Genomic DNA, 25,842 nt, shown 5'->3' with positions numbered 1-25,842 from the left:
CCTTCAACTTTTACATCAGATAACATTTTTTCTCAATATTAGGCAGAAGAAGTGAAAGGAGTGTAGAAGGACTTCAAATCTAAGCAGTATAAAGATGGAAACAGATAACATAAGGGCCTCTGAGTCTTAGTTTAAGCCTCTAGAGAAGAATTTTCCCAAGAAAAATCAATAAAAACAAGGGACAAGTCAACATCTACAACTTCTAATCATAAATCAGATGAGTTCCAGATTATTCGCAGTTACACAGCAGAAAGTTAATAGAAATAATCTGTCACATTGCGACACACCAATACCATATTCTGTTTGTGTTTGAAGCTGGTGTAAACAGCTGTATACTGCAGTGGAAGAGACGTCTTCAAAAGAGCTGGTAGACCCTGCACGTTTTCATCGGCACAGAGGCTCTGGTTAATGATCATTGAGTCGTGTCTGTTAACACATGTCTCCCACCGCTCTAAATACAACTTCTAATGGAACAAAGAAATGCCAAATCTGGTACAAAGTCAGCCATGGAGAAGTAATCTTATGAAATATCTCCTAAAAGTTTCGGAAAATCCACTAATTATACGCACTGAGGATTAAAATATCATTCCAGTATATTTAAATAAGAAACGAATTGAATTTGATGAACGTTTTATGTAGCCTCAGTTTACCCCAGTGTATAAAGTTGAGGGCTTTTTTATATACTTTTGAACCCAATTCTTTACAGAGAGTGTTTCCACACCTGCTCCTTTAATTTATTATTTTGTCCATGCCAGGCATCAGAGTTTAGCAATTATTGCATGTGTTTTAAGCCTGTGGCATGATGCAAATTTTGGAAATTAAGCATACTCCTTATTAAAATCCACCAAAATAAATTTTTGGAGCCTGAAAAAAAATGTTGTGCATATTATTTCGACCTACACAGTATTGTTATAAGTTAAAGTGCACCTATTTCATTGCTTAAAAAACAACGTTATTTTGTGTATTTTGAATAATACAATGTGTTCGCAAGGTTTATGGTTAAAAACACATTATTTTCCACATATCGTACATTTTTGTGGCTCCATATTTCACTCTCTTCCTTAAACGCACTGATTTTGTACAAAACTCATCAATTTGAAAAGCTCTGTGCCTGATTGGCCACCTAATCTGTACGTTGTGATTGGCGTGAATATCTCTGACGTCAGCCGGAAATGTGACGCTCTTTACCATGTTTGAAAGATTTGCTCACAATGCAATGCTGACAGGAGTTAACCTACAGGCTGTGAGCCCTAAGCGGGAGGTTTTATGTTAATGTCGGTCTTGTTTACATCACCAATCCCAGGAAGTAAACTGTTGCCTACAGTTCGTGTGTTTGTTGTAGTTCAAGAAAAGAGATTTATGTTGGAGACGATAACTCGCGGTAGCTACCTTTTGCATATCGTTAACGCCAGTGTCTTGTCATAAAATCACATTTAACCATCACAGCATATAAAGAAATTTTTTGTTTTTATTTAATGTCTGAACTTTTTATAACGTTTCACATTTTATTGAAGCTTCCCTGGGCCTGCCATTGATTAGCGGACCCCCACCTGCTGTTAGCATTCCATTGACTCCCATTCATTCTGGCATCACTTTGACAGCAAATAACTTTACATCAGAGGCGTTTAAAGACTCAATTTTTCCATTAATTATTTCTAAAGAAACACGAAAATGTATAAAAGGCTTCATTACCTTGTATCTTACGTTAAGGCCCAGTAGAAGCATTTTTGGAAAAATAGGCTAACGATTGCATCATAACCTGCGACTCTCTCTCGCACAGTACCGTATGGACAAGATGAGAAGCTCACAGACAATTTTTTTTACTGTCTCTGAGGCAACCGGGGGGGGGGGGCATAAAGTCAAGTGAGAAGCCCATAGAGTCCATAAAAGCAATGGGACAAAATTGTTCAACAACATTTCTTTTACGGTCTATAGGTGATTTAGACTTCTCTTGGCACAGCTATTAGAAGACTTACAATTGTCAAACAGGTCGCTCACGTCACATTTACGTCATCAAGCTCAGTTTCAGTCTACACAGTACGTTCTACCTCCAGGAAGTCTTTGCTTCTAATTGACTTCACTTGTCTCCGTTGAATCCAGTGGGGTCGGTGTGTCCATTTCTTTTACTGTCGATGATATTTATGCACTTTTGGTAAGGGTCTAAGATTGTGTGCACGCCAAAGCTTTAACGCCAACGGATGTTTTCAATTTTTTCCAATGGAAGCGCAGTGTTTTCCAAAAAAGCCTGCAACTGCCTTTCGCCAGTTTTTCCGTGCTCAGGGCTGAGCGGCGAGAGTTAAAAAATATTCAACTTTTGTTGAAACGGCTGTCCAATCACAGTGAAGGAGAGGTTGGACAAATGTGACAACAACCAACCGGCGCACCGTACAACGACTGACAAAGCAGAAGTATCACTGCAACTAAAGCGCTCAGCTAAAGAAAGATGTCAGTCGGCAGAAAAAAGCTGACAGTCGGCGTCCGCTGGGCGTTTTCAGCCACGTTTAAAAGCTTTAGTGTGCACACCCCCTTAAAGTGCACTCAAAATATACTTATTGGAGAATATGTTCCAAAAAGGCACCTTAACAAAAACATAATTGTCTCAAAACAACCCATCACAGGCCTGATGTCCCATATTTAGCTTAATGTTTTACTACAAGGAGCTCTCGACACAGTCCTGGCCAAAGCATATCCATTAACCCTTTGTTGCCGCTCTATTGAGGTTCAACACATATCTATGTAGCTTTCTTACTCTCTCATTCATGCTGGTTTCATCTCTGTGATGTGGCAGCATACAGTCTGCTTATTGAGGGAATTATATTTAGCTGTAGATCAACAGATTTGTCAAACATCTGGAATTGAACGCGTCCATTTTCTTATCATTGTGAGGTTTCCCTTTAAAGGCGTTTAGATGTCATCTATTCAATTGGAAAATCAAAACATTTCAAATGCAGGCAAATGGTGAAAGGGCTTTTTTGTGCTAGCAAACATAAAGCCTTTTGCTATGTAATGGATTCCCAAATAGTGGTGCCAAGATGTTGTTCTTTTTTAATTTGCGACAATATAGAGTCCTCTCGAATTGCTTTTACAAGCCTGGGCATGTAACAGCGTGGTTTCTTGTAATATGCCGGATACATCACAATTTAAATATATGATAATTCGAGGTAAAATAGAAATACAGATCATTGTGTGCATCTTTGTAGCCGACAACCAATTTCAGGACCAAGAAGCAGAACATACTGGTTTCAAATGCAAAAAATAAAGGGTAATTGAAAAGCAAACATCCCTGTCATCTTGACTGGCCCACACGAAATGCCCGCTTATTATTTTCTCTGCTTTGAAAGCCTGATTCGTCAAATTGAGCAAAGGAAAACAATTAGGCATTTCTGCAGTGCCAGGAATGGCACTACTCATGGGAACATCTCTGAACCGACTGGTTTCCCAGCACAGATGTGAGTCTGGGCTCTGAAAGTGATAGGATGTTGCCTTTGTGCGGTTTGGAGACCTTGGGTTTGCTGGGAAGCCTTATATCTCCAAAGTGGATTCTGGGTATCACGCTTAGGATGAAGAACAAGCGCTGTATCTAAATTCTCAATTAATACATGACAAATTAACATGTCATTTGGATGTTGCACATTCAGTTTTGCCACACATAATATCTTAAAACCCCTACAGTCCTGCAACGGGCGGATACCCGCATAAAAGTGTCTAAAACGGGAAGATTGTGACATTCCTAAAAATCACGGGCGAGGATGCGGGTGGATAATTAACTCCATGCGGGCGGGTAGTAGCGTGAATGAAAATATGTGCACGTTTGTATGTCTAAATTACCATTACACACGCAACATATGACATCTGACCCATCACGTCACCACCACTGCGACAGTGCGTGATCTTTGTTGATGCTTATCGCAGCCTAGTTGGAGCGAGCGTTGCAAAAAGTAGCTGGGAACGTCTTCTCTTAGAAAACATTTCGAGACGAGACTTGTAGGAGCATGGCAAGGGTTGTGTAGGTAGGTTGTATTTTGTCTTGTTCTTTTTTTTCATCAATAGGTCTATTTGTGTATAGTTATCAGGTTCCATAGCCTATGTAGGTGCCGATGGTAGGCAACTGTTTCATTAGCATGCTGTTGTGATGTTAAAGGGGCAATCAGTACGATCTACCCCCGTCTAGTGGTGGAATTGTATTTTGCATTCAAACGAACAGTGCTTACTAGCTCCTCCCCTTTCCAAATGCGTGTTGCAACTACGGTAGCCGTTATGTAATCGCTGATCTCCTTGTCCGTTGCAGCTGGTTCACGTGTCCTGAATGAAAACGGGTTGTGGAAACTCGTTGGTAGGCAAGTGCTTTTTGTCCCTCTCTGCTATTATAGTTTATCAATACAGCGGAACGACATGAAGCCTCCTTGGACTTACCCGTTCAATGTAAGTAAAGATAAGAAATTCTAAACTTACAAAGAAAAGTCAGATAACTGGCAGAGGTCATTTGACACCAACGAGCACATATTTATGAACAAAGACATTGATTTTGATTAATAAAACACTTAAAATCCTACTTTTTGCCCCTTTAAGAGAGTTACGATATAAAAAATAAAGCACTTTAATTGGAATGATTTTAGCGTGTGTGATTTGTGCGTGTGCGGGTACGGGTCAGTAATGGGCCAAATATTAACAGGTCTGGGCGGGTGCAGATTAAATTTTGATATTATCATGAGTGACAGGTCTGATCTGGTGCGGAAATTTGCGGGTATGGGCAGGAGTGGGTCTCCGTAAAATGGACCCGTGCAGGACTCTGCCCTGGTATTTACTGCCATCTATCTAATATAGTTCTCCATAAAAACATGAGAAAAATGCATGTGTACAATGCACATAAACTGACTAGGGGCACTGTGCTCAGCAACAAATGAAATTTAAATGATGCAGAAAGTTTGCATGTAATTTTGGTATTTTGTTGAGCTTTAGGGCACATTTAATATTATTGAAAGTAAATTGATTCATTAAACAATTCTTAATCTGAACAATTATGCTGTTACCTGTGATATTAAATCAATATCAATTACAAAAGTTTTGGTAAAGTATGTAAAACATACAATTAAGCAAAAATGCCCGCTGGGATATATTAGTTAATTGATGATTATGAAGGCCTTTACTGTTAATCTTAGCCTGTTTAACTAGGCAGACACTGTACACTTTATTTATACTATTCCCCCAAATATTTTTATATTATTTAATATTCACATATTTCAAACTATGACAAACATGGGCAAATCTTATATCAAATGAAAGCTGTCATTCCAGGAATAAGGTTACAACGTTATTATTGTTCTATTTTCATCACAACAATCGTCGAATGAAAAATGAGGTAAGAAATGGTCTTTTGTAAACTTACAAGTGAATGTTGAGCATGAGCTGCTTCAGATAGCACAGTTAGTCACAAATGCTACATCATCTTTTACCTTAGGTTCTCCTCCTCAAAATTAGCACGTTTACAGTGTTTTCTTTGGTTGTGTGCATGAATAATCCTTTGCTATTTATTGTATGTGCAAAACACAACAAAGTAACGTTATGATATTCAAAAAAAAAAAAAAAAAAAGAATTAGAATAACTCTGGCATTCAACAACAACCAGATCTGTCTCCAATCTGCTAAAGCACAAAGAGCCTAAGATATACACTTTCAGAGACAGTGTTTAGAACACAATTTTTTTTTTAGGTGGTTTATCATATGAAAAACAACATAAATAATAATATTTGTCACAAACAGCAGCTTTTTATGTAACTTCAAAGGGTTTTCTGTAAAATTATATGAAGATATTGCATTTATTCCATATGTAGGTATGGGGAAATAGGCTTTGGAAATAAACGCTTATTAATTTTTGTGTTTATTAGAGGACTGGCCACACTTATAACCATGTTTAGCACTTTCAACAGTGTTTTATCAAATTTGGAGGGGTTTCCTGTAAAATGACATAAACATTTTACATATACTCCACTGGATGGGTTATGAGGGGCTTTAAATTTGGGTATGCCACATTCAGGAGGAAATTCAGGAAAATGGCTCAAAGTGTTTGCAGTGCTTTCTTTTGCTCAATTTTTATGCTGATTTTACTGTATATAATAAAATAAGTCATGTTAACTGTGCTTAGTATTATCTGTTCATTTTTGTCTCTGTTTCATTTGCATCTATATAAATGTAATTACCAAAATTACAACAACACATAAGTGAGAAGTGATTATTTGCATGTGTCCAATACTTACGGTAGATCTCTAGCACCACTGTGGCCTCTTGCACTTCCCCTCGGGCATCGCTGGCCTGGCAACGGTAGATGCCAGCATCTTCTATTTTGGCATTATAAAGCGTGAGTCTGGAACGAACACCTTCATTGTGCAGGGCCACCCGCGGTGATGGGACCATCCGCTCCCCTTGCGGGTTATACCAGTCCAAACTCACAGGCTCTCCGATCACTGCAACGCAAACATATACACAGTTACAGTATCATTACATTGTTTTTCTGCATATAGAATATATACAGTATTTACAGTAGATTTTTATATATAAGGACTGCCTGAGAGAATACTACATAGACTTTTCATGTTGGCGCAGATCCAAATGGGCTGTGTTATACAGCATTGGGTCGAATAGGAATGAACCAATTTAACCAATACTGGACTGTTTCAACTCATTGTTGGGTCAAATATAAACATTTTCAGGGTTAATTTAAACCAATGGTTTAACTTTGTCCATTTCTGACCTAACGCTGAGTTGAAAATAACCATTATTTTGCTGTTCCATTTGGTGCTGCTACTGGCAGAAATTACATACTTCACTTTTAAAGCCATCTCTTCAGCCGCTAGTAGTGACATACATCCTCACTCTCTCTACTTCTCAAATACACACAATGTAATAAACAAAACACGTCATGTGTACAGTCCTGCAGAGAACGGCTCGACGATACCACACATGGTACCAAGGTGCTTGGCGCTGTAAATCCTGCACTGCTGGAAGGTCATAAAAAGCGTCAGCATGGTGCAGCACTTCTGCGCTCAAGACATCAATCAGTGGCACAACAGGGGCCTTCGGTTGGACTGTGGGGAAGCGTGAGGCGGCGGCTCCAGGCAGGCCCACGCTTCAGCTCCACTACCATGAAAGCGATGCTGAGAGCGGCAGGGGCTTATCAGTGAAGGAGCAGAGGCTGATCTGTGGGATGCTGGAGGGTCAAGGAGAGGTCACCGCTGCCTAATCTCAGATGCTGGACCATAGAAGGGGTAAGCCCGCTTTTTCTTGATGCGTCCGTATGAGCATCAGAATGCTCACACAGAAAGGTGAGACATACGCTGGGCTCCACAAAACCTCTGAATGGTTGTAACATTGGCTGAGTCTGAAGGAAGGCTTGCTGAGGGGATGAGGGTCTGCATATCAAATACTCAGAAGCAGAGAAGAATGATTGCAAATAATGCTGAAAACATTTAACGGCATCTGTTACAACTTAATTGCTTTTCATTACAGTGTAAGTATAAACATTGGTCTTTTACAATGGACAACAAATCCAAATAATAACAATGTTAAACGATTTTATTAAAAATGTTGTGTCATTCTTTTTAATGTTCTGCACAGACAAATCAACATAAGATAGACAATTCTCAGTTGATTTTTTCAGACAAAAGAAAATGCTATGGCATGTTAAAACATAAAATTACTATTAAAGCATTATCTAACACAGCACACTATCTGGAATATTTCCAAAAAATAAAAGACAAGATGGTGGAGTTTTGCTTAGAAAACCGTTTGGGATGTGTCCATTAAAATGCAAATTAGTCTATCCCTGCACTAAATGGCAGTGCCGTGGTTCTATAGGGCAGATTAAGGGGCGGTAATATCCCCTTCTGACGTCATAAGGGGAGACAGATTTCAATGACCTATTTTTTTTCCGCATGCTTGCAGAGAATGGTTTACTAAAACTAAGTTACTGTGTTGTTCTTTTTTACATTTTCTAGGTAGATAGAAGCACTGGGGACCCAATGGTAGCACTTAAACATGGAAAAAATCAGATTTTCATGTTATGTCCCCTTTAATGTTGCTTGGCAATAACAAACATCCTTGCTAGGATAATGAACTTCACTACTTGGCAATGGAATTGTTTATTCATTTACTTATTATTAAAAATAAGAGTTTATTGAACATTGACGTCTTTCATCATATTGCCATTGCCACCAATTTAAAAAGCATTAAGCATCTCTATCCATGCATTACAGTAATTTTACAATGGCCTTTTGTGGCTTATTGTTTCAATGGACAAGTGCATTGAGTGTTTATATTAGCAATGGTATATGGAAGTTAATGTGCCTATTAACACGCCTTCTGTTAGCTGTTTTTAACGGTAGAACGGCCCCTTCTGCTAGAATCTATTAAATGACCAAGCACTAAGCCAGTTAAAAATAAGCTTGGAGCACAAATCAGCATTGTGATACTTTCACTGCACACTTTGAAAGCCATGATTAACCAATTAAACAAGTTAACATCTTTAGTTAAAGCTGTGGAGCTTTACCAAAATGAAAGGGCGTTTAATCTGTGCCAGATACAGTTTAAAACGATTTGGAAACTTGCACACACACACACACACACACACACACACACACACACACACACACACACACACACACACACACACACACACACACACACACACACACACACACACACACACACACACACACACACACACACACACACACACACACACACTCCCTGAGACTATTTAAAAAGCTGTTTTTGAAGGGCAACATGCAGTGTGCCACATAGTTGACCCGAATGTCTACAGGGCATGTGCGTGGCCTACGGATCTCCAGGCAGAGATACCAACTTGTTAACAGCCTGCAATCTGGCTGTCATCCAGCAGGGGTCAGTGTGCTTCACCCTGTTTAAAGCATGCTGTCAGGTACAGCCTGGAGCTTACGAAGCAGAATCTGACTACAGCAGCTCAGCCGTGTGGAAAACAAAAACAAAAGCTAGCTTCACCGCAAAGCCTGCCTGACATAATCTCCCCCTCCGCAAATGGATATCCATACTCATTTCCTAAAGCACACCGTCTATGAACAACTTTGCCTGCAGTGTGCGGGAGGAGAGCAGCTTAACAATGCAAGGAGCTGCTGTTTACTCTTTACTGGTATTAAATGATAAGCAACTGAATGCAAGGAACTGAAGTAGACACTTAGGGTGTAGACTGCTCTTTGTGCCCACATTTGGCACAGTGGTGGGTTATAAGCACATCTTTGTGAAAACATTTAAATAAAAGCTGTCAGAAAAGGCAACTTTTGAATAGGCATGTGATCACCTACTTTCTCTGCTTAATATTCAGTACTGCTTATGAAGAAAAACACGATTCAAGTTTTATAATAAATGATTAATCGTGTCAGCACAATGTAAAATGTGTGCATTCATGCACCTATCTAACATTCATCAGCATTAAAGGGGAGACATATCATGAAAATCAGACTTTTTCCATGTTTAAGTGCTATAACTGGGTCCCCAATGCTTCAACATAGAAAATTTTGTAAGCATGTGAAAAAAATAGGTCATTGAAATTTGGCTCCTTGTGTGATGTCAGAAGGGGATAGTACTGCCCCTTATCTGCACTATCCAACCATGCACTGCCATTTAGTGCAGAGATCAGCTCATTTGCATTTAAAAGGACACACCTAAAATGGCACATAAGATAATAAATTATCTTTATGGTATTTTGAGCTATGACTTCACATATGTACTCTGGGGACACCAAAGATTTATTTCACATCTTAAAAAATCCTTGTGAAATGTCCCCTTTTAACAGATGTCTCTCATAACACAAAGAGTCCCCTGATAATAATATACAATTAATATGAAATTATACAAATAAAATATATTTAGCATTTTACATAAAATATATCACTTATATAGCATTATTCAAACAGAAGGAGAGACAAAATACATTTTTTATCTATCATTCAAAGAATATTTAAGTTGGATTATTTTTTTTTACACAATAACCCCATTTTTTGCTGCTAATGAACATTTGAAGGTTGTTTGTGAGACCTATACTGTTATCGTACAATTACATCAAAAGTGACAGCAGTGCAAACTTTACAACTTACCCCATAGGTGGGGGTTTATTGTAACAGACAGAGGGTTTGTTATAACACCAACACCTGCTAGAAAATTTACTTTAAACACAAAAAATCAATAAAATTCTGTCTACTGTATATACTAAAGGTGGATATTGTTTATATATCTGCTTATAATAGATAGATATCCACACATTCATCCATCCATGATCCTTCATCTAACTATCTTTGTATTGTGCATCAGTGCATATAAATAGATTTTTTTGAAAGGTTTGCACAATTAAGACAAAAATGATATCATTTTGATTAATAGTATTTACATTGTTTTCATTTCATTATCATTGTATTTATGAATATCAGTCATGTGACCTTTTACTTCATTCCAGTTGCCTGCCGCCATCTTGAGTACCTACCGAGTACCAGTAGGCTACTGACAAGCATTGGCTAGCTTGCTACGTTTTATGGATTTATCATCCTCTATGATTTTTACGGATAAAGAATCCTTTATGTCTGTCTCCTTTTTCAACTAGAAGGTCAATAATGTTTTTCACTTATGACAAACAACGAATTAAATAAACTATGCTTTAGGAGCTATCCATCTTTACTCTCCTCCCTCCTTACGTCGCATTCGGAGATCGATACATCTTGACTGAGAAGATGGCGGTGAGCGGACGCCAAAACAACCAAAGTCAGTTGATCAAAACCTTCTTTTTAGTAAACTCTGTGCACACAAACAAAGTTCTCAACGCTCGAGTTTACGAGTAAAGACACAGATGATATTCGAGCAAAGGATCATGTTTGATTTAAAAGAGGAACTATATTGTATGGCGGAACAGCACTTTTGGGAGTACTTTGACTCGGCGCAGTAACACTCTCCCTCTCCCATTAAGAGAGGGGGAAGGGGAGCGGGTTTTTTCAAGCGAGTCGAAGTACTCCCAAAAGTGCTATTCCGCCATAAAATATAGTTCCTCTTTTAAATCCGCTTAGAAAAGCACTACGTTTTATTTTGTACCACCATACTTGCTCGTATAACTACTCGTCTTAAATAGGAAAAACGTGGATGTGTTTGGTCACTTCTAACTTTATGTCTGTTTGGTACCATTGAATGAATGGGGCTAAGCTAAATGCTATCGAAGTGTCGCAGCGCGCCCCAGCGCTTACGTGCACGCACTAAGATGATAGAGGTATGTATCAACTCTTCTTAGTTAAGGTAATAACATAGTTTAATATGGAAAATGGATAGACTATTCCTTTAAGAATTGCTGCATGTTTTAAAAAGTTATGTTTTAGGTAACAAAACAGTGATTAAAATAATATACGGTTGGATTTGGTGACTTACACACCCAACTAAGAAATAAAAAATTTCTCCCATGCCTCAAAAAACAAAAACAAAAAAACTATTCAATATCTTAACAAAAATTCCCAAGATATCATCTTCTGACAGTAAGAGAAAACCAAAAGCACAGATTGCTCGGCCCTGTATAAATATGAAAAGTAGTCGTGTTACAATTAACCTCGCGTTACAATAGTTTGTGCCCCACTCACACCTCTTAAAAAAAGTAAAAAAAAGTATCTTTGTAGTGAAAAACTTTCTTTAGATTATAAAAAAAGGTATGAATGGTTCTTTGAGAAACCAGAAATGGTCTGGTTAATGCACTGGATTGATTTTTAACTTGGAACTTGAACTTTCCAGCTACAGTATAAGAGTTGTTTGTCACCTCCTACTGACCTGTGCATGTGAAGAACTTGGACTCTCCAACGCTGAGCTCCACCTTTTTTAGCGAGATTGACACCTGGAGGACACCTAAAAAACAAAAGACAGAGATAAGAGGGGGGTATATAGAAATTCGGTACACGGACTGCAGGTACAACAAGAGCGCTTCACATGTTCCTTCCACAGAAATCACACCAAACCACAGGCAGCACAAAAAAATCTTTGCAAGCAGAAGAGATGAGAGGGTACAGGGAGACTTCTATAACCCCCTCCCTTCCAATCACTTCAATCAGGCTAGCCAGCCTGGAACATCTAGCACCTGTGAAAAAACTCTAAGAAAAGAAAAGGACACAAAACAGACAAAGCTTTGATCTGTATTTCCTTTATTCTCATACTTGGACTGATCTTGCATTGCATTTCATTTTTGGGGGGAATGCGCTAACAATAAATTACCAAGTTGATAGCGTCGGTCTTCGTGTGTGGTTTTATCACCTGGTTTACAAAAGCAGTTATTAAACTCAGACTTATGCATTTCTCCATCTTATAAGATAAGGAAACGTTTAATTTCTGGTAGCTAGGTTGTAAACTATGCAAGAAATACGCTTTGCTGGGAAAAACATAATTGCACCTGCTTTTTAAAATGCATAACGGGCACCTGACTACACAAGGCATCTGGTGTTGGTCATTATGCTAAATCATTCAATCATAGACAAATATCGCTTTTAAATAGTTTAAACGTGAAGTAATACAATAGCTGAACATAAATACTAATGGTACACCTGGTTAAACTGCGTGGTATGTACAATAAGACATTGCATTGAAACACCAGACATGTCACAACTGTCTAGTGATGTCAGACTCTAAAGTGTCTTCTCATTGCTAAGCATCACTTCAGCATCTGGTTTGAGATTCCCAATTCTGCACTGATGCATTAAATCAGCTCAGTCACATGTTCCTCTACCTGCTGAGCCAATCATATGGAGAAGACAGTGGGAGATGGGGGGCTTCCTTGTTAAAAATGGTCTGTGGATCAGGTGAGGGCAGCAGAACGGATACGAACAAGAAACCTGGAGGGTGAGCGAACACGAATGCGAGATCTTCTGCTGTCGATGTTCATCCAAGAAGCTTGAGATTTTCACACATCAGCATGGAGCAGTCAAGAGCAAAGCGGGCACACAGATGCACATTTTACATTTCCAAAGAAAACACACACACAGACGAAACTCATGGGGGGAAGAACAGGCATCTGGCGTAATGATTAATTACAGCACAGTAGGGCTAGAGTTAGTCATCTGGATGGAGACTGGAGTCTGAGGGTACGTAAGCTGCTGCCCATAGCAACCAGAATATAATTACTTCAAAAGACTACTTTTAAAAAAAAGAAAACCAATTGCCTTCTCGTTAACTTTTTTCTCACTTATTGTACTCTTCAAACAGTATGACATATTTGGTGTCATGAGCTAATGAACAAAATGACAGCACTAATGTAAAATAATTAAAAATGTTATTCTACAGGTGTCTTAAAAAGGCCTATTGTGCATTGTGTCTAGCATTTACCAGCCATGCCCATGATCAGATTATTGAGATATCACGTTGATAAAACACATCGTACTGATGAAAGAACTCTGTGTACGATATTTAATCAGACCTGCACTGCTGAAACAGACTTGCGTGTGTTTTAAGCCAAATTTACCTCAAGAAATTTTAAATACTAAAGAAAATGAATAATTCCTATACAGGCTCATTGGAGTGACGTAATACTGCCTACATTTCTGCATAACCTAAAATATATTGTTCCAGGTACATAACGCTGCATATTGCGCTTAGTGTGTCCACTAGGGGCACAGGAGGTGCATGTTTAGGTGCAGGTTTTGTTTTTTAATGTGGGTCCATTCAAAGTTATAAAGCAGATAATACAAAGCTCTGTGTTCCTGATTGGCCAGCTAATCTGTACGTTGTGATTGGCCTGAATACCTTTGACATCAGCCAGAAAAGTGACGCTCCTTACCACGTTTAAAAGATTCGCTCACAATGCAATGCTAACAGGAGTTAACTTACAGGCTGTGAGTCCGAAGCGGGAGGAATTATGATAATGTCGGTCTTGTCTACATCACCAATCCAAGGAAGTAAACTGTGGCCGACAATCTGTGAGTTTGTTGTAGTCCAAGAAAAGAGATTTACGCTGGAGACGATCACTTGCGTCATCGTTACTTTGGGGTTTGTACCTTTTGCATATAGTTAACATTTACTAATACACTTACACACCAAAGGAAATGTAAAAACGTAAATCGGACCATAGGTGCCCTTTCACAAATACCGAAACCTTTAAAGATCCTGTGTCAAAGCAGACAAAAAAAACAAACAACGATATCTAGCAACGTATTTTAGGTTGTGCAGAAATGTAGACAGAGGTACATTAGACGATTGAGCCTGGGTTGCTTAATAATTGATAGATACAAACATCTGTTTGTACACACACAGAAATACAAAAAAAACTTAAAGGTGTAATGTGAGTTTTTAGCGGCATCTGGTGGTGAGATTGCAAATTGCAACCAACCTCAATTTCGAAATGCAATGAGAAGCTATGGAGCTGTCACAGGACAACTATGTCATCTTCTGATACAACGTACAGTAGGAACAAAATGCGCTCTGTAAGCAGTTTGTCCGTTTAGGGCTACTGTAAAAACATAGCGGTGACTTCCATGTAAAGGGGTCCACGGTGTATGAAGATAAAAACGACCAAACACATCAAAGTTTTTCCTATTTAAGACGAATAGTTATACGAGCAAGTATGGTGGCACAAAATAAAACGTAGCGCTTTTCTAAGCGGATTTACAAGAGGAACTATATTGTATGGCGGAACAGCACTTTTAGGAGTACTTCAATTCGGCGCAGTAACACTCTCCCTCTCCCATTATGAGAGGGGGAAGGGGAGCGGATTTTTTAGGCGAAGTACTCCCAAAAGTGCTATTCCACAATATAAAATAGTTCCTCTCTTAAATCCGCTACTGTAGAAACATGGCGGTGACTTCCATGTAAAGGGGTCCATGGTGTGTGAAGATAAAAAGGCTCATTCTAAGGTAATAAAAACAAATCAGTTCATTATGTAAGATCTTTATACACCACACTAATAATATAGTTATGTATATTATATTGCATTCCTGTCAAGAGATTCTTCTAAAAGTTACACAATGCACATTTAAATGGCATCCAGTAGATGCTTTTGTCAAATACGTTTACCTGTTTAAGGCTAGGCTTTCTGATTAAACCTCAATCAACAGTCACTGGACCAAAAATGAACAGTTTTTTCACAACGGTCATAAAAAGGACCCTAATGTCACAGCACAAAAAGGTAGGATTCCAAATTTTTCACATTTTCAGATCTATTTCATGCGACACAGTACGTGTTTTGGCAGCAGTAGCACACGGCTCTGTGATACATAGACAGAAATTGGAGAAATGCGGGAGTTGCAAGATGAGGTGCCAAAGCAATTAGATGCGAAAAACAAAAGTTGTGCCAAAATGCTAAAAAATTTCAGTACAAAATGGTACAAAAAAATATTCTGTAAATGAAACCTAAAAACATAGTGCAAGGTGCTAAAGCTACAAACCTTAGTTATAATTACCCATGAAAAACATTGAAATCAATGGAGGCCTTAGGCACAGACATAACAGCTTTACTGTAATTTCGTGGTGTGTTTGCCATTCTGAACAAAGTGTGCTGTGTGGACGAAGGGAGTTAACGGTAATTAAGCAGGCAGCAGTATAAAGCCCTCAGGCTGAACTGCTCTACATCAGCCACTTATCCATCCACTGTGGACCTTTACACTGCCTATCACTATGGAGATGAATCACAAATCTTTGGAATCATATCCATACAATGAATCAGTCAAACCAAATCACACATACAAGTATGGTACCCTATACTCAGAATTTGAACTCTTTGACCTGTTTTCTAAATAAAATTATCATGCATAATGTAAAGAACATTCTGTAAAAATATAACCTTGATATCTGTAATAGTCACAGAGTAAGGCCATGTTAAAAAGAGAAGGGGATATAATATACAGTTTGATATAATAAACGTCTTCCATTAACCATGGCAACCATGCATGTGTGTGTTTTAAATACTGAAACAAACAGGCTGTTCATTAGCATTGAACATATGTATTTAAGGGACACTCCACTTTTTAGGAAAATATGCACATTTTCTAGCTCCCCTAGAGTTAAACATTTAGATTTTTCCAGTTTTGGAATCTATTCAGCTGATCTCTGATTAGAATTGCACAAAAAACAACCAAAGAGTTTTGATATTTTTACCATATCAAACTTGACTCTTCTGTAGTTACATCGTGTACTAAGACCGACAGAAAATTAAAAGTAGTGATTTTCTAGACAGATATGGCTAGGAACTATACTCTCATTCACTATTGAAAGTAAACAAGGGGCCTATTTTCGGGCAGTGCGTAATATCACTACGCCTGCTGCAGCCATTTTACAGCAGCAACGTCCTTGATTATTACGCCAGAATGAGAGTATAGTTCCTAGCCATATCAGCCTAGAAAATCGCAACTTTTAATTTTCCGCCAGTTTTAGTACATGATGTAACTACAGAAGAGTCAAGTTTTAAATAGGAAAAATATTGAAACTCTTTGGTTATTTTTTTAGCACGATGCTAATGGTCTAATCAGATTCAATGGATTATACTAAGCTAGGCTAAAAGTGTCAGCACCAGACCCGGAGATCAGATGAATGGATTCCAAAACGATAAAAATCAAATATTTAACTCTAGGGAGCTGGAAAATTAGCATTTTTTTTTTTTTAAATAAGTGGAATGTCTCTTTAATACATAAATATGTAATTTCCATTCATAATGAGTGGTTGGTTAAAAATAATCGCTTGATATTTTAAAGGAATAGTTCACCCAAAAATGAAAATGTCATCAATTACTCACTCTCTTGTTGTTACAAACCTGTATACATTTCTTTGTGCTGATAGTGATATGTTGAGGAATGTTTGTAACCAGACTGTTTAGAGGCCCCATTGACTTCCATAAATAATACTATGGAAGTCAATGGGGCCTCTGAAATTCACTTGTTGACACTTGGTAAACATCAATCATTTTTTTCCGACTTCATTCACTTAGCATAAAATACATTTGTTTTGTAATGTTCAATCAGGCTTCCTCTTTAAGTGGTAGCCTTTCCCTTCATAGTCTAACCCTGTCCACCTTTTCTAAATTTGCTACAAGATGGTATACAGTATTTGCAAAGCCTCTGACATACATTAATACTGGATTCTGCCCGAGTGCTAAATAAGTGCTAGAGAGAGAGAATGGCTACATAGGCCGCTCGGTTCCACCTGTCACTTTCCTGTGCATTCCCTGTACCTGAAATGTCACCGTAATAACTACCGAAAGATCTGTTTCTGTCCTCCCTGCCTGCTTACATCTCTCTCAGGGAAAGGGAAATGATCAAGGTGTAGACTACTGATAACCAAGACCAACCAAGCAAAGCTGGTTGAACACCTACCGGAGGGACTAGTAAAGTGGTCCAGGGACGAGCAATTCCAAGGTGCTATTTAATTATGCTCCGAAAGTCACCAAAATAGATGCAAGCGGTGGGGTCAAGCTCTTGAGAAACTGCCATAAATAAAGCCAAAGGAGATTTGTGAACTTCATCTCTTGGAGGAAACTGCTGGGGTTTGAAGGTTAAGAGTTCATTGTGCAGAAATGCAGTCTGTCTAGTCTGTCACAATTTATTATCATGGAGGAACTGACTTGACCCTGGCTGACCTTCTTAAATAAGGGAGACGTGAATAAGTTGAATTCATTGCATTTTCTGTACAGTAGTGGAAAAGTCTTATCTGCTCATTGCCTAAATGGAATATGGAAGCAAATATTGCGATAAATCTAGTTTTGAATGCCTGTTAAGTGCTTCCCTTATGTAAAATAACCCCCTAAACCCGCATTGCACGATAAAATCATCCATGCTGCATATTGCCAAAATGTGCTTATTCAGACAAGCCATGACCCTCCATTAACTTCAAATCCATTATTTTTTCCATTTGTTACACTTTATTGACAGTTTTGCGAGGCAGAATTATAAAAATGGTCTGAATTTAATGCATTTGCCTTCTACTTCACAAACAACGTCTGACAGCTGCATGATGGGTAATGTTTACTCTCGTTTCAGATGAGATTATGTGAAATAGAGACACGTGTTGGAAATGTTAATTGTTTTCGTTCTCCCCGCTGTGTTAATTAAATTCGAAGACATCGCTTCTTACATTCTGTGATGATAGCTGCTTTTCTTCTCGGTGTGATATTTATCTGACAGAAGACTAAACATGAGAAGAGAAACTTAAACGTCCCAGGAGCTCGACGTAGTGAGTCACGTGTCGGCGTGAATTGATTTGTAAACCAGGGGCGTTGCTAGACATAAAGCTGTACTGGGGCAAATGGCCCCCATTACTTTTTCAAACACTTTTTCTTAAAAGCTTGGTGCCTGCAGAAAAGTACAGCACGATGCTTACTTACGAGTCAAAATATTTTTAGGGTAAAATCTCTACATTTAATGGCCACAGAGTAATTCTTTCCAGCGTTTTTTTCCCCAAGAGCCCAGATTGACTTAAGCCGGCTCCTCTGTTGACACACTGTTGATGTCTATCACTGTCTTCAATGCCGTCAGTCAGTTTGTGCCAGAAGGCCTGTGCTATTTGTCAGCCCCAAACAAATAGTGAGAAATGCTCACCACGCTTGTGTAGCACTGACACAAATAAATACATTTCTCTTTTCACTCCTCAATCTTCTTTCTCACACCCCACTGGCAGTCTATCGTTTCAACCCTGCACAAAAATGAAACCTGTCAACATGATACATTCCTTTATCCCCTTCACATCCATGGGCACAACTCACTCTGCTGCCCAACATGGCAGCAAAAATCATATTGTGATGATACTGACCCACATTGTGATTTTGCAATATGATATTCATTTCAAACATCCATTTTCACAGTAAAATTTAAGCTTTTATTCAAAGCGACTAACAAAAGCAAAGCGATTTGTCAGAGGAAAGCAATAACATGAGAAGTGCCGTGCTTCAAAGGCTCTATTTGTTGCTGCTAAGCATCATATGCTTTCTTGTTGAACAGGGTGTCCAGATTTGTTCTCTTTAACATAACCATAAAAAACTACAGTAAAACTAGTGTAAAAGGCTTGCCCTTGATGACCTAAAACTTAATGAAAAGAAACATAACCCAATTCTCTGTGCATAAGCACTGTATTCACCTGAACTTAAAAGAGACCTTTTCATCCGCTTTAGCTCCTGTCTCTTATTCTGAGACCATTTTCACATTCCATTACATTTACATTTATGGATCTGGCAGATGCTTTCATCCAAAGCGACTAGCAGTGCATTCAAGCTATACATTTTTTAGCATGCATGTTCCCTGGGAATCCAACCCACAACAACATACTGTAGGCAGGGTTTTTTGGGGGGGGCACTGCCCCTCAGACTAGAGCCAGGGGACACGATTGCGATTTTCTAGGCAGATTTGGTTCGAACTATACCATTCTGGCGTAATAATCAAGGACTTTGCTGATGTAACATGGCTGCAGGAAAATAGTCCCCTGCCACTGAAAGTTATTTTCGGCTGCCACGTAACATCATGGAAAGTTAGCATATTTTCAAAAAAGTAGAATGTCCCTTTAAAGGGACACTCCATTAAAAAAAGATGCTAATTTTCCAGCTCCCCTGGAGTTAAACAATTGAGTTTTACCATTTTGGAATCCATTCAGCCGATCTCCAGTTCTGGCGTTACCACTTTTAGCATAGCTTAGCATAATTCATTGAATCTGGTTAAACCATTAGCATCGCGCTCAAAGATAACCAAAGAGTTTCAATATTATTCCTATTTAAAACATGACTTTTGTTTAGTTACACTGTGTACTAAGAATGACAGAAAATTTAAAGTTGTGATTTTCTAGGCAGATATGGTTAGGAGTTACAGTATACTCTCATTACATTGTAAGAATCAAGAACTTTGCTGCCGTACCATGGGTGCAGCAGGGCAATTATATTACACAGTGCCCGAAAGTAGTCCCCAGCTCTTGAATGTTTCCAAGGGGACTCTTTCGGGCGCTGCATAATATCATCGAGTCTGCTGCACCCATGGTACGGCAGCAAAGTCCTTGATTATTATGCATGCATTAGAGTTCAGTTCCTAGCCATAACAACCTAGAAAATCGCAACTTTAAATTTTCCGTCTGTCTTAGTACACGATGTAACCACAGAAAAGTCAAGTTTCAAATAATAAAAATATCAAAACTCTTCATTTTTGAGCACGATGCTAATGGTCTAATCCGATTTAATGAATTATGCTAAGCTATGCTAGAAATTATACCACCAGAACCAGAGATCAGCTGAATGGATTCCAGAACGGAAAAGGGAGCTGGAAAATAAGCATATTTTCAAAAAACGTGGAGTGTCCCTTTAAAGGTAGGGTAACACATTTTGAAAAATGCTAACGGTAGCCGCCTAGCAATGAAATCCCGATCCCACCCTCAAGTCAAATCGCTCTCCAAAGTCACGCCTCTTTCCAAACACATGAACACGCACAGATCAGACGGTCACATCTCATGTCTCATTCACCAGTGAGAAAACTTTGCAGTACAAAGTGAATAACACTTCCAAAATAACCAACATAAACAACTGGTTTACATCAGAATTAGTTTAAGCACACGTTCGGTTGTGTAGACGTAGTAACTATATCGTTATGCTAATCCGTAAACGAACACAAATTTCATAAGCAACACAATGTTTCATCAAAGTAGAATATCTGAATCCATCTCAATACAAACATATCGCGTACCTACCTTACCAAAATAAACAGTGCAACGACCCTTTCAGACCCTTTGCCTCCTGTAGCTGTTTGCATCTCGCGGTAAAGCAGTAAATTTATCGATGTTAATTTGGGTTTTTGCTCTTGATGATCCAGGCAGTTTTTGCTGTTGTTGTTATAAAAGATGCATTTAGTTTTGTTGCTCCTGTGTAGGTTGTCAATTCAGCAGAAAAGTTTGCTGTTCTCGCTGTTTACAGACAGAGCGCATGTGAACGCGCCGATGACGTATGGTATCTGCGTGGACTCGCTGCGCGGTGGGAATTCAAATTACGCTTACGTATGAGGGACATAAAAGGAAACGTCCGTTCGGACCGAAATCTATGATTTGTTGAACATTTTTTGGTCCTACGCCTTTCACAGATGACATCAATTTTTACAAATACATTTAAACAACTTAACACAGTGATTGCTATCAGGATGTGAGGAGACTTTTAACCAGCATAACTAAAAATGTTTCAGGATCAAATCTGTTACCCTACCTTTAAGGCTAAGAGAGTTTAAATTAATTTAACTCATATTTTAAAACCATGAAACGCACTCTCTCGCTAATCTCAAGTTTTGCAGTACTCTTGTTTGCCAGTAGGTGCCCCCCAATCACTAACGCCAAACCCCGCCTATGACCCACGCCCTACCAAATGAGCTATAAAAAACTAACATGACTGAAAAATCGTATGAACATCACATTTGCTTGCAGTATGTGTAGTTCTCTACAAAGAGTAAAGGGGGCTGCGTCTTTGCCCACAGTGCAAGCAGACTCCTGTATGTTTAATTAAATTGCAGCCTTTTGTGGTTAAATAATCGCATGTCGTCATATCGCATGCATCATATTTTGTTCCAATTAATTACGCGGCCATATTGCCTGCTCATACAGCAGAGCCCATGAGAGCCCTCCAGACCCCGCAATCAGACTCCTGACTAACTGATAAAGAAATAAACGTGCGTCTGCTTTCCTCTTTGTAGCGGTAATTGAACAGTTTGTAGAACATCACAAAGGAAAGGGTGTAAACACAGCAGCAACGTATCAACCCTCCCAACAGATTCATTGCTATGTGACACGTTCCCCCATGCTGAAATACTGTCAGTAAATATTAATAAGCCACTACATCAAACGTGGGTGGTCCCCTGTCACCAGATTAGCATAATCAGTGCAGTTAAAATGGCCGCCCTCCTCTGAGCAGGGGGAGGATAATGAAGCTGATTGATTGTGCCCTCATGCAGCCTGTGATGTACAGTACGACAAAGTCAGTAGATCCTGCGCTGTCACCACGTGATTTGTGGGCCGGGGAGTCAAACAAGGCTACTAGGGGAACGAATGCGATGCCAATCATCCCGGACACTGATTGGATGGAACGCAGACCGCAGGTTCGGGTTACAAGGAATGTTTGTTTTTGTGTGCGCTGATTGCCACGGTTTGATTTCAGTCCAAACTGTCGGCCAATCAGAGAAGCTCATGCTTTGAAGTCAGCTAAGGAAGGGTCATGAGCAGAGATGAGGTCATCATTATGGAAAGGATCAACTCGGCTTAAGTGTGGAAAACTCCATTAGTGTGTTATTCCTGTTTCAGTTAGGTCATTAATGAAATTGAAAGTTCAACAGATGTTTATCAACTCATCAAATGCATGCAGGTGCAGTCACGCTATATTTTTAACATGGAGAATTACTGGAGAAGTCACCACTGTGTGTTCGGCCAATAGGATGTGATGTCAAGGTCTAGGTTTCTCACATATGAAAAATACAATACTGTACCAAACGTAAGTATTTACTACAGTTACTCGCAATAATTACGCTTTGCTGTAGTATATTATAGTAATTACTACACTTTGATAATGTATAGGCTGCTGTACTTTACATTAATATTACATCACATTTATGCATCTGGCAGACACTTTTATCCAAAGTAACTTGGAGTGCATTACAATGTATACACTTTATCATCATGTGCACTCTCCAGGATCTAACCCACAACCTTTTATGCTGTTAATGGAGTGATGTACCACTGAGCTACTGGGATACTAAAGTATTGCAATATCAACTATAGTGAATTGATAAACTGTGGTACATACTGTTCTATAATACTATACAATAATGCTACTAGTATATAGGCAGTTTAGTTTACTATAGTAAATATTAAAATATACTACAGTATTTTTCATGTGAGCTATTTTTAATAAATAATAAATTACAGGAGTTAAAATTATCTTGTAATAATCTTGTAATAATTTCAAAATCCATTAATAATATGATAATTAAAGTTACTATTAACACAACATTGATTTTTAAAACAGTGATCAAGGTGTCAGACATTAAAAACATAATGATTTTACAGACAAAGACGTCTGCTTTCATACAAAGTATGAAAGTTTAAACGGCTCCAGTGTTGACACCCAATGAAAGATAATACCTGCATGTACTTGCTGGCCTGCATTTGTTTGTGTGGGATAATTGATTTTCTTGTGCTAAATATTAATCTTATGGCAAGGCGTTTACACATGGCAAAGTGTTTCTGAAGCTCAAGCAGAGCTAGTGTATGCCAGCCAAAGCCTCCTTATTACTTGTCTGGTGCTACATGGGGACATTAGGATCTGATTACAGCATTCATGCAGAGATGTCTTACAGCCAGTGAAAGGGTCCAGATGGTGAGACAAAGGTTTTGTGTTTGCTCCTCTGGTGCATCAGGATGAGGCAACAGAGTTTAAAGAGAAATATTAGTTTTAATGTCTATATATGAAGAGTTTGGTTCCAAAATGCAATAAATGGCATTTAAAAAAAAAGTTACCACCAAAATCAGTATTGTATCAGGTCAGTTTTAAAAAGTAAATTCTTAATTTTACGGAAATTCCGATATCTGCCCTGTTAATCTGTCATCTTTTTTCCAAACCGAAACAAACGCCAGTCTTCCTCCTCTGCAGAATGCAATAAATCCACTCAACAAATCACAGCGCACCATTCTATGCATTGTAAACAGTAATGGTGGCGCTTTGAATACAGAATCGTAGTTTTCCTCATCTACTTTGTACTTCGTGATCAACAAAGAGACAAAAACAAAATACTAATTTTGATAGCATTGATAAACCTGTGGTAGTTTTCTGTGGTGGGGAAGAAACGTAAGCCATCAAAATCTAATAATTTACGTGAGAGGCACTCGGGCGAAAGAAAAATGCTGGCTGTTGCTTGTTCTCACATGACATCATCAAGCTTCTGTCATGCTAACACATTGAGCCCAGGGGATCTTATGAAAAACTTTCCATTATTTGTCAACGAAAATCAAGGAGGACCAAAACATTTTACAGCTGATCGCTGTCAAAAAAGTTCAGCGACAACATCCCAAGGATGACAGCAGCAATGACAGTGTTCTTAATATGACAAAGTACTGTAAGTGTTTTGAGTAATGCCATTATTTTTTTTATCAGTGTATACCACTAGTCAACTAAATTAATATAACATGTCAAAGATAAATGCACGGTGACTTCTTTATTTGAGGGCGCACGCACAGTGAAAAGTTCGTCACAACATGTATGTAGCCCATCATGTGTGTGGTTCGTAATTTCAAAATATGTGTTCTCCGCATTGAAAGATCCTGTGTGCATCACATGTCTTGTAAAAATAAGTGACTGCTTCAAACGCGTCTAAAGCGTTTACGATTAAAGAGACACTCACGTTTGCCAGATACTCGCATAATCTCATGTGCAAGCAGAGTTTACTGTTAAGGGAGTGTCTTGCTTGTATTTTTTGAATGTGAGCGTCTCTTTTATCATAAACGGTTTTGACGCATGTGCAGCAGGCACTTATTTTGACTTATTACACGGCTCTCTGGAATGCTTGATTCTGATTGGTCAGTTGAGACATTTGCAGGTTCGTTCTTTTCAAATAATAACCGCTCCAAAATAATAACGCATAGCCGGACTACTTTCACGAGTAAAATCGCTCCGCGCCAATAAAGATCAATAAAGATTACTGTCTGTTTGGCGCCATCTTGTGACAAACACTCGACAACCACGACAAGACACAGAGAGCTTACTGAGACTGAACTTGACAAAATAGAGCATGACAGCTACGAAGCCAACACACAAAAAAATACAGAATGGGCATTAAAACTTCTCAAAGACTGGCTAAAAGAGAAAAAATGGAGACAAGTATGAAGCAGAGGATCTTAATAAGGTATTACGATCATTTTATGCATCTGTGCAAAGTTTCGCGGAAGGATAAAAATGTTAATTTAAAACAAATATGCCAATAAAATGTTTCAAATTCATATTCATGTCCAGTTTTTTTCTTATGTGGCAGGTAGCCGTGTAATAAGTGGGATAATGTAGAGGCAGCCGGTAGTTATTGGGAAATAAGCCCCTTCAGTGTGATACAAGACCCTCCGCTTCGCGTCGGGTCCTGATCACACTGTCGGGGCTTATTTCCCAATAACTACCGGCTGCCTCTACATTATCCCTTACAAAACACGTGAGGCACATGGTTCACACACTTTCAGTAATAAAGGTACAAATGTTGTCACTGGGGCAGTACCCTTTCAAAAAGGTACCCTAAAGATAGATATTTGTACCTAAATGGTACATATTAGGACCTTTTTTAAGGGGACAGCTTTGTACCTTTAATTTTGACAGTGCATGACTCAACAAACACATATTTTGAAAACATAAGCAACACCCATGACACTCCGAACACTTATTTTGAATTTGCGCCCCTTAGAAGAGCAGTCACGAGCCGCCACTGCCCCCATGTCGTTCCCAACCCATAAGTCCTTTATTTGTTTTCGGAATACATTTTTAGATAGTTTTGATGAAAACTGGGAGGCTTGTGTCTGTCCCGTACACTGCTATTCCACAAACACTATTGAAGCCCAGATAAGAACGAAAGACATCGCCAAAAAGTGGTTCAATCAGAATATTATGAAGCGACAAGAACAATTTTGTTCACAAGCAGAACGTGACCTCTCGTTGCTTGGCATCTAGAAAAATCTAAAAATGTATTCAGAAGACATTAAAAGGACTAACGTGTTTGAAAACGTCACGGGGGTAAGCGATTTATGATAAGATTTTCATTTTGGGGCAAACTGTCCCTTAAAATGGCAGTTTTTTGAACTGATGGTGGCAATTTAAACAACGTCTAAAACATGTACTAAAGAG

General features: G+C 38.7%; 1 protein-coding gene across 3 annotated transcripts in view; it reads right to left on the bottom strand.

Moving 5' to 3' along the window:
* Positions 1 to 25,842, bottom strand: part of ncam2 (neural cell adhesion molecule 2) — a 267,126-nt gene that overhangs the window by 79,044 nt on the left and 162,240 nt on the right. For all 3 annotated transcript variants that reach the window (XM_065251962.2, XM_065251960.2, XM_065251961.2), the window contains exons 2-3: positions 11,823 to 11,897; positions 6,254 to 6,460 (exon numbers count right to left, since the gene is read on the bottom strand). In XM_065251962.2, coding sequence (XP_065108034.1) covers positions 6,254 to 6,460; positions 11,823 to 11,897 — 282 coding nt within the window. The remainder of the gene's footprint in view (positions 1 to 6,253; positions 6,461 to 11,822; positions 11,898 to 25,842) is intronic.

Source organism: Paramisgurnus dabryanus, chromosome 15 (genome assembly GCF_030506205.2).
Source record: "Paramisgurnus dabryanus chromosome 15, PD_genome_1.1, whole genome shotgun sequence".
Taxonomy (NCBI): Eukaryota; Metazoa; Chordata; class Actinopteri; order Cypriniformes; family Cobitidae; genus Paramisgurnus; species Paramisgurnus dabryanus.
This window is presented reverse-complemented; position numbering and strand designations above follow the sequence as displayed.